General features: G+C 37.9%; 1 protein-coding gene across 1 annotated transcript in view; it reads right to left on the bottom strand.

The window, feature by feature from the left end:
* Window positions 1-513: 513 nt before the first annotated feature.
* Window positions 514-17,992, bottom strand: part of loxl3b (lysyl oxidase-like 3b) — a 30,348-nt gene continuing 12,869 nt past the window's right edge. The window contains exons 5-14 of the mRNA XM_042500286.1: window positions 15,062-15,269; window positions 13,832-14,012; window positions 11,058-11,212; window positions 9,280-9,450; window positions 7,179-7,338; window positions 6,345-6,588; window positions 5,266-5,381; window positions 4,404-4,540; window positions 2,417-2,528; window positions 514-1,337 (exon numbers count right to left, since the gene is read on the bottom strand). Of these exons, the coding sequence (XP_042356220.1) occupies window positions 1,264-1,337; window positions 2,417-2,528; window positions 4,404-4,540; window positions 5,266-5,381; window positions 6,345-6,588; window positions 7,179-7,338; window positions 9,280-9,450; window positions 11,058-11,212; window positions 13,832-14,012; window positions 15,062-15,269 (1,558 nt within the window). The 3' untranslated portion in view covers window positions 514-1,263. The remainder of the gene's footprint in view (window positions 1,338-2,416; window positions 2,529-4,403; window positions 4,541-5,265; window positions 5,382-6,344; window positions 6,589-7,178; window positions 7,339-9,279; window positions 9,451-11,057; window positions 11,213-13,831; window positions 14,013-15,061; window positions 15,270-17,992) is intronic.

The following is a 17,992-nucleotide window of genomic DNA, read 5'->3' as shown; positions in this document are numbered from 1 at the left end:
CCCCAAAATCCCCTTCAGCAAACCCACCAGACTCCATTCAAATAAACACAAATTTTATCTTCATAAAACACACTTAATGCAAAGTCCACAGACGTAAAATAAAACTCCCACAAACCATCCTGGGTGGTCTCCTCACTGCTCCAACAATCCCAAACTCTGGTTTGGTTCAAATAAACCCTCAATTCATCCAGTCAGATGTGAACATATGCTGCCTCTACACACACTAAAATCACCGTTTTTTTAAATGGAGTCTGGGGGGTTTGGTGATGGCGATTTCGATGCTGTTTCTGGTTAACAAAAAGGATTTTACTCTTTAATTATCGTCTTTCTCTGTTGTCAGACACAATTTGAGCCTGTTTGTGACAAAAACAAAGACTTTTAGTGGATGAAATTAAAAAAATATCGAACTCGTTAAGGGGTCACAAGCCAAACTTGTGAAGAATAATTGCCATAAACCTTTAAGAAGTGTTTTTAATTCATACGTTTCTTAGATGCAGCAGTTATTAATATTCCTATCTGTTTTATTGGCGGGTGTGATTACATCAGCATACATACAGAAATTCGTGAGGGTTATTGTAGTTTTTTGTAGCATCTATGTTCTGGCCCTAAATGACTATTAATAATACATAAAGACTAAAGCTACAGATGATTCAGACTGACAACAAAACCAACAAAAAAGTCATCTTGAGCACCTTCATATAAGCAATAAATACATTCACAAATATTGTAACTGTGGAGGCAAAACTGTCTCAGTGAACTCTTTTTGATGTAAAAACCTTTTTCCGTGTCACGTTTTACTCTCGAAGCACCTGAGTCTCACGTCTTCTGTCCATCACACCCGGTATGAAGTCCCACTCGGGACCAGTGAGACGTCCGCGGAGCTGCTCCTCCTCCTGTTCGTGCCTCCGAACGTGTTTGAGCTGATGTGAACACCTCAGGTAGTTTCAAACCTCTCTCCAAACTGGTTATAAAAAATAAAAAATAACTCCTCATTCACAACTTTAATATCACTCAGAACTATTTGTAATAAAAAATAAAGCATTAGCTCACATTAGACTGAGAAAAGAAATAAAACATTTGCACTTGAATATTCAAGTATAACAGCTCTGATATAAAAACACATTCACTGCAGGAACACATGGTTGGCTTCGCTCTAAATAATCCACTTTGGTACCTGAAAACAAAAAGCTTTTAGAGCTCGTGAGGCGTGTTTTTATTTATTTAACCCCCCTGATTCTGGGTTTCATATTTGTTGTGAAATTATTAAGGAATCTGGTTGTTCAGCTGTCCGGGGTATTTCTCAAACCTCCTCTCTGCCTCCTCACTGAACGCATCACCTGTCAGGAGAAAAAAATCAGTTAATAAACAGTTAAACAAGTTTAAGTATAAAAAAATGCTCTGGCATTAAAAGGATACTTTTACTTTTTTAAACCACTGATATTTTACATTAGCATGATATTGTGTAGAAATACAGAGAAAATAAATGTTTGATGTATTTTCACGGTGTTGGCAGGTTTAGGTACAAAAACTCTTGGTTATGGTCAGGAAGAGATCATGTTTTGGTTTAAAAGACCCAGTTTTGGATGCACAATCACTGCTGAAAACAGAGCAATGTCTCACAAACACTTCAACACTTTTCATGTGACTTTCCCCGAAAACAGCACTGTCTTAAGTTAGAGAAAGAAAAAGTTTGCTGCACTATCCTGCACCGTCTTAGTTTAAAAAAATGTAAAAAAAAATAAAAACAAAACACTTTTTGGTTGCACTTTCCCGACAGGAAATGCAGCAATGCCTTTATGTTAAAAAAAAAAAAAAATTAATTAAAAAGAAAAAACATAATAAAAAAGACTTTTTGTTGCACCGATCCCACAGTAAATGCAGCAATATCTAAGTAAAAACCTCAAAACCTCAAAATAAAAAATTACATTTAAGTAAAACAGCTTTCATCGCACTATCCAGCCAAGAAATGTAGCGAGGTCTTAAAATCAAATAAAATATAATAAATAAAAAACTGCTTTCATCGCAGGAAATGCAGCGAGCAGGTTGGGAGGTTTTCTGCATCTAACGGAGACAGATGCGTAACCCCTGAAGCACCCCTCAAATCTTCCGCAGAGCTTCCTGTCCACTTAGACACGAGTAACCTGAAGTGTCGGAGACGGACAGCGAGAGGGAGAGAGAGGGCTGATACTCGCTGTACAGTACAAGAGTCAGACTGTGATACCGAGAAGCAACAAAAACTGTAAAAAAAGACATAAATATGAGAAATAGGGGAGAAATGTGACTCAGCAGGACGCTCAGAGAGCGCCATGACGTAAAACTGCTGCTGATACATCCACTGTGGATAACCGACCCTAAAACCCCAAAATCCCAAAATCCCAACGATCCCTTTAACCGCCGGCGGTTTCTGAGCGATTACCTGTGTGGCAGTTATGCAGCCAGATTCGATGGCCGTCATACTTGCAGTTACATTTCATGGCGTTGTTGGTGAAGTCGCTCTCGGCAACTTCGTGATTTGGATTGATCACAATCTGAAGAGGAGAGGAACGTGAAAGGAACATTTTTAAAATACGGCAGACGGAAAAAACAAACCCGTTTGTGGTTAAAAGCTGAGAATAATCCAGTCTGCCTTTCTTACAGCAGTTTAACCCTTTGAAACCCGAGCAAACTGTTTTTATTTCTTTCAAAGAATAACATGGGGTGAAGGCAATAAGTCACTTAAATGACCCAGAAATAAGGAAGAAAAAAATAATAATAAAGAAAGAAAGAAAATTAGCTGAAAATTTGCACAAAAACAAACAAAAACTCAGTCAGTTAAAACAACATCAGGAAGATGACCAGATAAAAACTGCTTAAAAATGATAATTCTGTAAAATAATTTTAAATACATAATTATGAAATTTACTGTAGTTCTTTTTTTTTTTTTTTTTTTTTAAATATTCTAAGTCTACCAAATTCTTGTTCAGTGCCTTTTCCCACATTAATCAAACTATTTTTTTAGGGTTGAAAGGTTTAACTATTTGTTAATAAAATGAACAGCTCCAAATAAACAGTTTATGTAACTTTGCGAGGAAACTTTGAAATCGAGAAACATCGACTCTCATCACCTGAAGTCACCTGAAAACACCACAAGATGGCGCTCACGCTCCAAACGCTCATCACAGTTATTGATCCTCTCTATGATCAATACGAACGAAAACATCCGTTTCCCACCAAAATCATCTGAGGAAAATGTACAGTCTAACACGTGATGATTCCTGTCGGCTTTTCGTGGTGATTTTTGGTTTAATGGCAGAAAAAATGTTCATCTGTAGATGTTTGTGAAAATGTTTCAGGTTATATTTTCATCTGTGAATTTTATCCAATAAATTATTAACAAAGCGAGACGGAGGAATAATGCTGCCTTCACGTGCTCCTTTAAATATCGTATTTACGAGTTACGAACACACGAACGGCCCTCTAAAGTTTTAATTACGAGTGGGAAATTGAGATATTTTGAGTTGCTGAATTGTGACGTTTGCGTGACGTTTCAGGGCAGCAGAAAAGGCAGAAAGCATGAAAACAGTGTCGACGACTGATGGTAAAAAAAAACATTATATATTTGGTTATTTTGTTCCTGTTAACTTTCATTTACTTTCAGTCGTTTCACATTTAAGTAAATTTATCTTTTAGCTGCAGCAAAAAGCAAACTTTGAACTCTAAAGCAGCCAGGCGAGTATAAAAACATTGATAAAAACGTTATTTTATAACACGAGTCATAAACGCATAAACATCAATGTTTGGTCAATAGTAAGAGACTTTTTAAAAATATTTATTCACATGTTAAAAATCAATTTTTGATCACATGGGTGAGTACAGTATTAATGTTAACTGCTGTGCATGTAGTGACCAAGATTAAATATATAAATATAATAAATATATAAAAATAGATTATACAAAATATAGAAAAAAAAAATTGATATATAAAAATACAAATAAACCAGAAACAGCCGTCAACCTCTTGTTTAAACGCTCTCAGCATTAAAACGTAACTCATCTTCGCTTTAGCTTTTCAGCCTCAAAGCTCACGAACACGAGGACGTCTGAAGAGCGACTTCACAACTCGGAAACTACGACCCTCTGACATCACATGACCAGCATAATGACGCAGCAGAACTTCAATATAAAAGTGTTTGTTTGTTTACAACATCTGACTTGCAGCAGAAAACAAGAAGTCAAACTTCATCAAACTTTTTAGCGCCGACTCAGTTTCATTAATTGGATTTTTTTCAGTTTTTAAGCACTTTTATTATGTAAATGCAACCTTTGTCTGGGTGTTGATTATAGGTTTTTGGGTGATATTTTTAGCCCTAATAAACGGGACAGTATTTGCTTCGTGCTCTACAAATCGAGCCGCACGTGCTCACCTGCAGAATGTAGTTTCCAGGTTTGACGTCTGTGACGTCGATCCACTGGCAGTCGATGTCGTGGCGGTACAGATCCCAGCAGCCCACAGTGATGCCCTGATCGCCAAAGTTGGCGCACTCGTACCGTTTAGAAACACCTGAGCGGCAAAAACATTCACAGATTTTGAGCTGCATCAGTGACTCTGTAACAGCAGATTTAATGAACACGTTTAGAATATTTACATACGAAGAAATCCTGAGAAGTGACCCTTCGATTCTGTGGTATTAAATTTAGCAAAAAAAGGGTCGCTCTTTTCTAAACGTGACATTTGATTTACTCACAAGTTACACACATACACGCCCCTAACGCCTTAAAGATGGCAGAAAATAAATACCATCTTTATTTGTGTCATTATTTTTACTTGTTAAAATCATTTGAAAACTGGGCAAAATCATGGACAAAGGGCATTGAGTAACTTCACAACAAATGATCCAAAAAATAGCAAGAAGGAAATCTACAAGAAAATTACCAGAAATTAGCACAAAAAAAAGTAAAATAACAAACACAGGGAATGATCTTAAAAAAGTAATAAAATAATTTTAAAAAAACAAATAAATAATATAAATAACATTTTCTGTAACCTAACTTTAAATATATGATTATAAAAAAATACAGTTTAATTAATATTTTTCCTATTTATGTGATAGTTTTCTGATGATTCTCTTTTTTTAAGCCATTTCTTGTCTTTCACATTTTTGTTTTTTTTTGCAAATTGTAAAACATTTCATGCCTTCTCCTTCTGCTGCATGACACGACTGCTTCCGCTTCTCCAAACAAAGGAAATGGGAGCGTTTGGTTTGTGATGTACAGCGTCAGACTCACCCTCCTGACAGTCTGTGTCCTCCAGACAGAAGCTGGCTTTGTGTCCTTCGGCCACTTTGCTGCCGTTGGAGTTGAGCAGGTCGTAGTGTGTGAAAATATCCATGCTGTGATAGTGGCTGATAATACAGAGAAAACGTACACATTTAGAAAAAAACTCAATTTCATAGTTAAAGTGGCATCACCTTTGAAAACTGTCAGCACAAAAAATAAGCACAATTTATCCTAAACCATTTTTAAAAAGTGACAATTCTGTCTTTATGCTTTAGAAACAGTTTGTATATTATGATTTTCTTCAGCTGTCAGATGCATTTCTGGATGAAACATGACGTTGAGTAAAGACTCCACAGCATGCATACCTTTTTTTCTGTTCTTTTTAAAATATTTTGAAAGAAAAACTGCTGTAGAACAACGCAGGAGGAGGACCTATGAGCACAGGGCTCATATTTCAAAAGCAAAGTGATCCTCCATGTACTCTGATATTACTGTGTATAATACTGTGTTACACGGAGGTTTGCTGAAGCTTCTCTTGTCGTGTGTACTGATCCGGCCTTAACAAATACTGCAGAGAAGTCTTGCACACGTTTCTTGTGCATTTACGTTCATTCGATCCCTGTTTATTTGGATACGCTGATGCTGTTGATTTATACCTCTGCATATTTCATACGCTTGCACTTTTGATATGTACTGAAAATAAATAAAAAATAAAATAAGGTAAAATTTAGATAACACAAAATATATATATTTGTAATTTTCTTGTACTTTTCTTACTGTTTTAATTTTGTGTTTAGAAAAAAAGCAAAAAGGTACACATACATTTTTTTAGCACTTTCTTGAGGTCATTTTCTTGTTTTGTTTATGTTTTTATTTTATTATTTTTTTATTTTTTTTTTTGTAACTACTTTTTCCCACTTTTAGGCCATTTCTTGTTAAGTTGCTCATTTCCCTCATTTCATATTTTTTTAAAGAAATTGATAATTTGTTCAGGTTTCAAAGTGTAAAAACTACAGTAATTTAAACAGAGCGTGCCTCTAATAACTATGTCAATGCAGACAAAAAGATGTTAATGACGATAATTTTACCCGTGGCAGGCGTGCCAGACCCACGAATGGCGCCCGGCCTTCGGTTTGAAGTCGGCCCGGCCGATGTTGTGGATCTGGGAGGAGAAGCGCAGCAGGCGTCGGTGTCCGTACGGCCAGTTGGCTTTAGCTGCAGACTTTGACAGGCAGTCCTCCTCGGCGGCGCAGTAGAGCATGTGCAGAGGGCGATCCTCGATGTAAACCGTCTGCTGCACCAGAGAGGCGTTCAGGACGAGGTCAGACGCCGCTGCGGACGGAGGTGACAGTGTGAGTTTTCTTCCTGGCCTCAGAGTTTCAAACATTTCCACTTGTTCCTGCTTTTATGTGATGTCATCCTTTTATTTTTTATTTATTACTATTTAAAAGTGCTATATAAATAAAGTTAAAATGTTGTATTTTCCTTAATTTATGCATTTTCTACATTCTATTTTTAGTCTTTTTTTAGTCAATTTTTTTTATTATTGTTATTATTATTTCTTTAAATTAATTTTATCTTTTTAATTGATCTTTTATCTATTTTATTTTAATTTATTTGTGGTTTTATTGCTTTTATTCCTTCTGCTGTTGTTGTTTTTTGCCTTTTTCTTTGTATTATTTTATATTGACATTATGTTTTGCATTATAATATATTTTGCATTATTTGTCCTCTGGTTTTAATTTTATCGTTAATCTTCTCGTTTCGTCTCACTTGTGCTCAGTAGAGCTTTTTTGGTGTTACGTTGTTGTATCTCCATATATGTATCCCATGTCTGCTTTTCTTTGATTTCCAAAGCACTTTGCAATCTCTCTTTTTTTTAAAGGTGCTATATAAATTAAGTCATTATTATTATTACTCACTCTCAGAGCAGATTACTCCCGCTGAAAACTTTGCCGCTGCTTTCTGGCAGCTGACCGTTTTGTGATGCTGACACTGGCTCAGAGACATCTCGCTTCCCGTGCACTTGACGCCGCTCATGACCATCTCCGTCACATTGCTGCTGTCCCAGTACCACGTTTCCTTAGAACATATGAGACAAACATGAGACAAACATGCAAACAAACTGTGTTGAACAGGAAATAATCCTTTAAACGGAGCTGCAGAGTTCAGTGTGTGACTCTGACACAGACTCTAACAGATGTTGGTGACTCATTTTTGGCATCTGTCTGAGGACAAAGTGTAACGCTGACTTTACAGTCACCGGAGGACAATAATATTCTGCAGAAACTATGTGATTCAATAATGGTATTAGTTACTGAAAGGCCTCTGAATTCCCACCACTATAAACTTAACCCTTTAAAACCTGAGCAAATTGGTTTCATTTCTCTCAAAAACATGGGGAGAAGGCAACGAGCAACTTCACGAGACATGGCCTAAAAGTTAGGAAAAAAAATGAGTACAGTAATTGACTTTTTGGAAAGAAATATAACATCAAAATGATCAAAGAATATATATTTTATATTATATTATATTATTTTTATATTCATTCCTTTTAAATACCCTGTTTCACTGAAGCCAGCCTGATCAGCTTTGAGTCTCTGCTTCTAACTCTCCACAGAAACGGTTTAAAACAGCATTTTTAATTAAGACTTCCTTTCATGGAATAATTTGGAATTAATTTGGAAACATTAAACCCAAAACTTAAAAACTAGCCTCATCTCTTACCAGAAATCAAGTCAATCCCGTTTCTGCTTTGTAATCATTATTTAACGTCATGACGATGATCTCTCATACTATCTTTTGTTTTCTTTTTTTGGTGTGTGCTCGGTGCGTTTTGCTGATGGTGCATCTCGAAGACGTTTATCTCGTAAACAACACATTTGTCCCACATGTCTCGGTGGAACAAATGTCTTCATTTTCTGGTCCTACTTACAGTGATGGCATGCATGGAGTATCCGAGCCCTAGCTGCCTGCAAACCACCATGGCTTCCTTTGTGGTCCAGCCTGTGCTGCACACTGTGCCCCACTTGGAGCCGACCTGAACCTCCACCCGGCCCTCATAATTGCTCCGACCGCCCACTATCCGGATCTGCAGACAAGTCCTGCTGGGAGTCAGTGAAGGGACACACTTCCTGTCCTGTCCTCGACCTGTCTGGGCTGAGACTAGTTCCTATACAGTCCACCGGCAGAGGAGGAGGTGTTGCTGAAGCAGCAGTTTGGTTAGACTTTTCTTGGCGTGGAGAGCGTTAACGTGGTTTTCGGGTGAGGTCACCAGTTGGCTTTAAAAGTAAGCTGCTTTTAAGTTTGATTAGAAACTCTATGTGAGTCTGTTTCGGTCTTCCCACATAAAAAAGACCAAAACAGCATCATGTTCATCTACGTACTCCATATGGAACTTACAATGTACTGTCAGACAGTAATAACATACTTGCCAACCCTCCAAATTTGGCCTTGTGAAAAAAACCCTTAAAATAAAACAAAATACAACAAAACAAAATCATATAAAATACAATCAAACAAAACAAAATAAAACAAAATAAAATAAAATAAAATAAAACAAAATAAAACAAAGTAAAATAAAATAAAATAAAATAAAACTCTCAAAGCTCAATATTTTTCTGGGCGAGGACCTCTGAACCAGCTCCTTTGATTTTAAAATCCCCCACTTTTTGAGATCTCACGGTTGGCAAGTATGATTAATAAATGCATACGTGTTCAAGTATATTCTTCATATATACACACACTAAAATTCATAAAGTTAGTAATATTTTAGGAATATATTTTAGTGTTCTACAAGATCTAATAAGTTTGTAAGCATTAGTATGCTACACAGATACAATCTGAGAGCAGAAATATTAAATATATTTGAACACATATGCAATGAAATAACTGTATTAACTTTGATGAAATAATACTTTTTTAGTGTTCATGACAGTACATTATATTTGCAGATGTCAAATGTACTAAAAAGCTGATCTGCTCTGCTGCAGGATGTTAGCCTCGGTGGTGTTAATAACCTACTTTCAGGCCCTGGTTAGCGTAGCCCAGACCCAGCTGCCTGCAGGCCACCATGGCCTCCCTGGTGGTCCAGGTCTCTCCACAGATCAGACCCCAGCTCTCCGTCCCGTTAGAGTCTAATCCCAGCACCTCCACACGACCCTCGTAACGAGTCCGTCCTCCTGTGAGTCGGATCTGTGTGGAGTCGAGTTGTTAGGAGGCAAAAAGCAGAGCAAAGATACACAAGAGCTGAGCTGGATAAAAACTCTCACAGTCTAAAATCGTCAAGGTAACACGGTTTATATAAGGGGTCGACTGATATTGGTTTTTCAGGGCCGATATTAATTATTGGTAGTTAATGAGACCAATGACCGATATTTAGAAATGAAGCGCGTTAACAGTAAAAATCTGTCTGTCAATATTTAGAATTTGGAATACAACAAACTCCAACACAAAACTTTGTTTAAATAGAAAATGTTAACTTTTAACATCATACACAGCAAGTTGCGAGGAACTTTTTTTTTTTTTTTTAATAAAGTCAAGGGAAATTTTTAATTAATTAATAAAAATAGCTCCCTGGGGTTTTACAAAGTAAAAGTTCCTCCCATGCTGACACTTTCTTTGCACTTTTTAATTAATTAATTTGATCAACAATTAATTAAAATAAAGCACAGACACAGATAATCAGCAAAATGCCGAATATCGGCCCAATGATCTGTCGGCCCCTAGTTTACATGTATCCAAAATGCATATCCGAAATGAAATTGCACCCCTGCAGAGTTTTTATCCCACTCTGTCCAGCCTCTCTGTGTATCTACAGGAAACATGTGGGAGTATGATCTGGTGAAATGCAAACTGCACGACCAGAAATACTCTCAGGCGAATTCACAAAAGGATTGAGTGGTTTTTGCGGCCGCTAAATCTGCACGAAAAAAACAAAAAGAGACTGTAGTTCTCAAAACACTCACAAAAAGAGAAGTGCACCCAGAAAGCTAAGTTTACACTACACAACTTATAATGTGCGTGCAACAGTCCACCTTTCACCCTTTTCTTTCCCTCTCTCTGTCACTTTCTATCTCTTCCTCTAAAACACTCACACACACACTTCAGAAAGTGCTACAGCTCTGCTTGTCTCTGTCCTCGACCTGTGTCTACTACTCAGCTGCAAAACTTTATGGACTCGTTTGCACTGTTAAATTATTAGCGTACCATCTTTTGTGGATCAGACTTTGGGACGGGGCAGATGGCGGCTGCAAGTGAAGCGCAATTCATGTTGCTATAAACGGCTGCAATTCAAGTCTTTGTGAATTCGCCCGTCTGTGTTAAAAAGAAATCACTGTTGTCACAAAAAGAATACTTTTTTTTTCACTAATTTTTCAAACAATAAATTTGGTATAATTAGGTTCAAGCATTTGGACTAATTCAGTTACAATATGACACAAAAGAAAAGATAAAATGAAATAACAGTTTTTTGTGACAGCAGTGAGGAGATATTGTTGAAAATGAAAAAGTGAGATTTCTGTGAGCACAAATGAACTCTAAATCTCACGTTAGGAAAAACAGAAAAGACTTTCAGAGCAGCGAAGAACTAAATGAATGGATAACAATATAAACAGAGTATAAAACAAACTATTTTTAAAGTTCTGTCCTAGACTTATTAAAGCAGAAGAAAAAAAATCGAATTCAGTTAACCAATTTTTATAAGTGATCTTCATAATGTCTTACACATGAACTTTCTAACTTTTCCTCGTTAATGGCACATTTAATGATAGAACATTAAAGTGAGGAGGTTCAGCTCTGACCGAGTGCTCGAGGCCCATCTGGGGGACGTTGCAGCGGACGGCGGCGTCCTCCATGTGTTGACAGTCCTCCAACGTGATGTTTTTAAAGGGGCAGTTCCAGATGGACTTCTCCGTGCCGACGCACTTCACCTCGTTCATGTAGATCGGACCCATTCCTGCACAGACACAGTTCAGGCTCATAAAATGTTACATTAAATCAGAAAGCGTCATCGCTTAAGTGTGTTTGCTGTTAGTTTATTAAGTGCGAAACCCGACAAAGTCAGCGGCTTCCTGGTCACACAAATCAGGTACATTAAATATCAAAAACAAATTCAGCGTGCAGGACATTTTTGGACATTTTTGACACTTATAGTTCCTATCACTGCCGCCTTTATCAAAGGGTCGATTTTAAAAGATTTTATTTCATTTTAATTTTTTTTTTGTTTGCATGTTGATTGTTTTTGATATCTTTGTTCATGCTCGGCGTCATCGAAAATGAGGCTCTCAAATGATTTCCCAGGTTTTAGATAACGGTTTGGAGGAATCTTCTAGTTTTGATTTGAGCATAAAATCAAAGTGTGAAAAAAAAGCGTTATTTGTTTGTTTTTTTCAGTTGGATTCATAAATGGATAACAAATTTTGGATTTCTTACTGAATATAAAAAGAACAAATGATACACAGAATCACTGTTCATTAAACCGCAGAGACTGAAAATTAAAATGTAACAGGTTAATTAATTGTCATCATAACAGCTGATATGATCTAATAAAAGGAAATGTAGATTTTCAACTGTGATATTTTTTCAGATTTCTATTTCTCCTAAGATAAATTTGAATGTTTACACACAAAACTTGCACTTTTAAAGTCCACTCTATGCCTTTACATATACAGTAACTCATGAGACTGAGAATCTGCAGCTCACTTTTATGTATGTTTGATGAGCGTGCATGTTTTCCGTCAGCGACACCCCGCTTTACATTCACCCTCTAAACTCTCCCTCCATCACTACTGAGCCGTCGCACCATGAGCGGATTGTGTTGCAAAATTCCCGTGAAAGAAATTCCTTCAGCAGTGACGTGTAGGAATGTTTCTGGGCCTGATGCAGCCAGGTGGTGGTCTGACATCCGTCGGAGCACAGAGCAGGTCAAAGAGAGTCTCCTCGACCGACTTCCTCTGTGGTAGAAATCATAATGCACACACACGAGAGGAGACATCCCCACCCACGTTTTCTGAGAACTGCCCTTCAAAAGACTTCTTGTTCCTGCTTTGGTGGAATCTCTGAGCAGTTTACCTAAAAACTACACACACACACACACACACACACACACACACACACACACACACACACACACACACACACACACACACACACACCTCCATGTTCTTCAGGAGAATCCCTAATGAGAAAAGCACACACTAAAGCCCTATTCGCATGGGAAAAGTATTACCTGGGGACCTGATTTAATTTAAAAATTACTCCCGAGATTTCATGCAGCGCATTGCACAGGACAAGTGATGTCTGTATTTTACTCAAATTTACTGACAACTCGGTACGTTTGCATGCACACTTAAGTGGAGCTACAGTTGTAGCTCAATCAGGTCATTCAACTGGACTCCTGTTATTGTCCCAGGATAGAGGCACTGGGGCAGAATTGGTTTATTGACAGAAGTATGTGTGACTCCTCCACGGCGAGTTAAGACATGCCCCCTTTCAGCTAAATGCAATAAACCTATATTATCTATTACCTCTATGATATAGACCAAACCACAACTGCTTATTTACAATAATTTCGGGTAGAAAACCACCGCATCACTTACATAATTGCTGGAAAAACAGATATGGTTTTCTGTTCTGACAGATACTTAAAAAGTAGCTTTTTAATGATTTAACTCTATGTGAGGATTAATGTAAGAAATGGGGGGGATGTTTATAGATGAAAATAATTCAGTAAGATTGTCTGTTATTGTAGTAATTTGGTGAGAATATACAAATATAAACAGTATACTTGTTTACTGTGTTGGGCGTCTTTCTTTCACGACTTTGTTTCTTTTCTTTCTTCATGCACAGAATTCCTTTACTTATTAAAATAAAGCTCCATATGAGGAACCCGTGCAGGAATGTGTCCTCCTTGTTGAGGGCAGATTATCACAGATGACCCGAGAGATAAGACAGGCTGCAGACGCACAGCTGATGACTGATGTGTGAAGACAGAAACGCCTCCAGCTTCAGGTGACAAGTTAACAGGGATTTAATACAAAGCACAGAGTCGACTGGGGTATCCTCATAAACAGAAATCACATGAAATAAGGATTTTGCAACAAGAAGATTAACATTATTATCATGCAAGTAAACATGGCTACAAATATTACAATTTTTAATATTTATTATTAACATATGATACATTTTTTGTTTGTCCTTTTTATTTTTATTGAGGCGTGTAACATGTCATTGGCTCTCATCGACTTTACTTAATTTTTCAAAGGATGCAGAAATAACTGGTTGAGTTAAACCCCTGTGGGTGGAGCCAAAGATCAGATTTTCTTTGAGAGGTCAGTCAGGACATTTTATTTAATTTTCTCTGCCTTCAACCACAGAATTAAAAAAAACCTTGGTACAGACTCCTTAGATAATTGGTTGACCTTGATTCATGAAGATGTCTTTAATTACATGCTTTTTGTCATCTCTTGTTGTTTTATTTTTATTTTAATGTATTATTCTGACTTTTTAGTTTTTGTTCGTCCTGGCACAAATGAGATACATTTTAATCACTGTATGACTATGTTTTCGATCTCACCTTGTCCCATGCGAGCTCCAGTGAGAGCCTCCTTGGCGCTGCCGAAGCCGAGCTCCCTGCAGATGACGCTGGCCGACTGCAGGTTCCAGCGATCATCACACACCGTCCCCCACTCGTTGTCTTTCAGCACTTCCACCCGACCTTCGCCCAGCTTGGCTCCTCCCTTCAGCCTCACATTGCTCTGGACAACAAGCAGGGAAATAAAAAATACTGTATAATAAAACTATCTTATCTGCAAACATTACATGTCCTATTACTGCACATCCCTAACTCGGCTTCTTCTCGGAGCATTTGTGTTCCCTTGTCGTGTAGTTTTCTTGAATCAAGGCTGTGCCTGGATCGTGGTCATAGTTTTGCTGATGCTGTGATCCTGCCTTTGGCTGCGCCTGTGTTATGGTTGCACTGATGCTGTGATCCTGATTGTGGCTCAGCTTGGATCGTGGTTGCACTGATGCTGTGGTGCTACTCGACACCAACTAGTACTAATTTTATTTATAAAGCCCATTATCACAAATCACAATTTGCTCTAAGCCGCTGCTCCTCCGCGTTGAGAAGAGCCAGATGAGGTGGCTCAGGCATCTAATCAGGATGCCTCCAGGACGCCTCCCTGGTGAGGTGTTCAGGGCACGTCCCACCGGTAGGAGGCCCCGGGGAAGACCCGGGACACGCTGGAGAGACTATGTCTCCTAGCCTGGCCTGGGAACACTTTGGGATCCCCCAGGAAGAGCTGGACGAAGTGGCCGGGGAGAGGGAAGTCTGGGCTTCCCTGCTTAGGCTGCTGCCCCCGCGACCCGACCCCGAATAAGCGGAAGAAAATGGATGGATGGATGGACAATTTGCCTCAGAGGGCTTTGCAGGATACGACATCCCTCTGTCCTTAGACCCTCACATCAATTAAGGAAAAACTCCCCTAAAAAAACCCTATAACGAGGGAAAAAAGGTAGAAACCTCAGGAAGAGCAACTGAGGAGGGATCCCTTTTCCAGGATGGACAGACGTGCAATAGATGTCGTAGGCTGTTTTTTTTCAAAAAAACTTTTCCTTAGTTGATGTGAGGGTCTATGGACAGGGATGTTGAATGCTGTAAAGCCCTCTGAGGCTAATTCTGATTAGTGATAATGGACTTCATAAATAAAATTAAAATTGAACTTAACAACCTGTACAGAAGATCTGAAACATAAATGTGTCAGCTGTCTTTGTACTTTTTGAAAAGGCCTGTTGAGTACTTTACCGAAGTCTTAAGTTTCTTTTTCATGCCGCTGTTTTGCATGAACAGTGGCCCCGGCATGCAGCTGACGACGGCCGGCATGCCACCCGCGCAGGTCGATGTCGCGTTTTGTTTGCTGAACTCCAGCGGGCAGGCTGCCAGGTGGACCTCGGTGCCTGTACACGCCACAGAGTGAATGTGGAAAATGTTCTTCTGACGCTCCAAATACAACCTGGAGGGGGCAGAAATGGGGACAAGAACTGTGAGGACGGAAACATTTGCTTTGTCCGAAATCCATACTCATTCCATACAGTGAGTACTAATTTTCATTGCATGGTGTTTTAACAGTTAGTATACAAAAACAGTAATATGTTTAAACATTTTCTATTAACGATCAAAAGAATCGGCCAATTAAACTCAAAGACAGAAAATATTTCCCTGAGATTTAATTAAGTGTTTTTGGAGCTATTTAACCACCACTCACAGTTTATTTTAATTTCCTCCAGCTGTGAGCTGTTATGTTCTTTGTGCATTTCATTAAGGGAAAATAGTATCCATCAATAGCAAACTCATAAGTTGAGCCTATTTAGTTTGCATTCTGTCCTCTTATATTCTATTTTGTCCATTTCTTGTCCATTTTTGTCCATTTTCACACTAAAAAGTACAGACCTGACACTGCATCATTGAATAATCATTGAATTAAAGCCTTGGTTATATTTACAGTAAAATTTATGAGGTGAAAAATACTGACAATTAATAGCCACAAAAGTCAATAAATGACTGAAAATGAAGTTGCTTAACTCTCCTGATCTACAAAGGAAAACATAAACCACCTGTTTATACACATATTGTGGATTTGTTTCAAGTCATTACAACATTCACATTCACAATATCATACTACAGCAAGAATAATGTCATTCAGGCTCGCACAAACTATCACAGATATCGTCTGAAATTCTAAACACAATTCTGACACGTGGTGTCACGTTCTACGTTTCAAAAAATCAATAAAAAATAAAAAAAGTTAAGGGCTTGAGTTTGATTCTGAGTACCAACAGAAAGTCTGTGTCCAGTAAAAATATTAACAGTAACACTTTGTCATACTGAATATGACTAAGTATTACTTAAACTCTTCTACAAAAAATGCTTGTTTATTATCAAAAATCCTTGTAATAAATTGCACATACATGAAGTCTTTTAAAGACTGTACATTCACGCTTCCACAAATTGTTTAAACAACTTTTGTTCTGAGTATCGGGCTTGTGGAAGCAGCATGTGTGTGGGTCTTTTCAGACAGCTTAAAGTTTTTACCCACTGAACCGTTTCTCCTCAGTTTACCTTTTGCCAGGGCTGCTCTGTTTAGACTTAGAGTTAGCTTTAGCTTTGGATGTCTGCCTGCAAGGTAAACACGGGTTAGACTGCACAGTTAGGAGACAAAACATGAGGTGACACAATGACAAACCTTAGTAAGAAAAGTTAGGCGATGCATAATTATGTTAAAAAAACTCTAATTATACTGTTCAAAAGGATGTGTCTCCTTCAACATGGTTGTTAAATACAGTTGTCAACACATAATATGTAATTCCAAGTAGACTTTTACCAGAATTTAAATATGTGTGTTAAATTCAAATTGCAAGACACAGATTTGTTGAGAGAGACACATCCTTTTAAATGCATGTAAATAAACACAAACGTGACAAAGAACATTTTTGACATTCATCCATTATTTTAAGTTTCATCAGCACAGAGTCACTGTACATACACTGCATGGCCAAAAGTATGTGGACGCAGTTTTTTTTCTCTACTTTCTATTGTAGTTATTAATTTTCATTCCTTTTTTAGGGGTAATTTTCCCTTAACATTTTATTATTTTTTTGCTTATTTTTGGGCCATCTTTTGTTAAGTTGCTTGTTGCCTTCTTTCTTTGTTTTTAGAATAAATCAAGCCAATTTGCTGAGATTTTTTAAGTATTTTTGGTCTGCACAGAGACCCGTTTTCAAACCCCATTGAACACCTTTGGGATGAACTGGAAGTTAAACAAGTTAGTGAACTGTTTGGGTGTCCACATACCTTTGGCCAAGCAGTACATGACATGTAAAGCATTAACATGTTTGTTAGTACAAACTAACCTACTGTTACTGTTTTTCTATTGTTCCAATGTGAACCTCAAGTTCCCACATTGATTTAGTTCGACAAATGGCATTGCTTTTAAACTTCAGAGGTAGATGTGTTGATCAGAGTGTGACATTACACGATAACATCATCAACCACACACAGTCTGTGTTAGTGGGTTCTTCAACTTCAGTACAGGCCTCCTGTGAATAACATCTTCAGGGTTTTGAGTGAAGTTTGCTAAAAGTAAACAGCTGTTTTAGGGAATTACTGTGTGTCCAGTATGGGAACAAATGTGCTTCGGGATGGATGCAGCAGATGCGGTACAAAGTATTGACAGATGGTCTCATTGTTGGTTTTGACCTTTGTTGGTATTTTGATTAAGAAAACAAAGAAAGCCAAGCACTGGTAATAATTTGGTACGCTTCATAAAACAAGAAAATATCCTTTTTTTGGGGGGGTTATTCACTTATATAATTAGTTTTTTATCTCCTCAGAGCACCTACTGGATGCAATTTTCCAGCCACAGGACACTTAATATCTTCCAACGTGGCAAACTCCACCCATCTGACACGCTGAGCTGGCTACAACAAACGCTGTGGATTATTTGCAGATTCTAACAGAAACAGGCTTGTGTCATTCGTTGAAGAACCCAGAATGAAAAGTTACCGACCTCCTCCAAAAAAGCATGCCATAGTTGGGGAATAGGATTTCCAGCTGGACTAATACGTTGAAAAATGAATCCCCCATCACTGATGGAGCACAGATTGGTAACATGTGATCAATCAAAAAGGGCCTCAAAAGGTCAAAATGATAAAACACCGAATTAACACAATGTTGAGA

Source organism: Plectropomus leopardus, chromosome 14 (genome assembly GCF_008729295.1).
Source record: "Plectropomus leopardus isolate mb chromosome 14, YSFRI_Pleo_2.0, whole genome shotgun sequence".
NCBI lineage: Eukaryota > Metazoa > Chordata > Actinopteri > Perciformes > Serranidae > Plectropomus > Plectropomus leopardus.
Note: the sequence above shows the minus strand (reverse complement) of the source record. Positions and strands in the feature narration are given on the sequence as shown.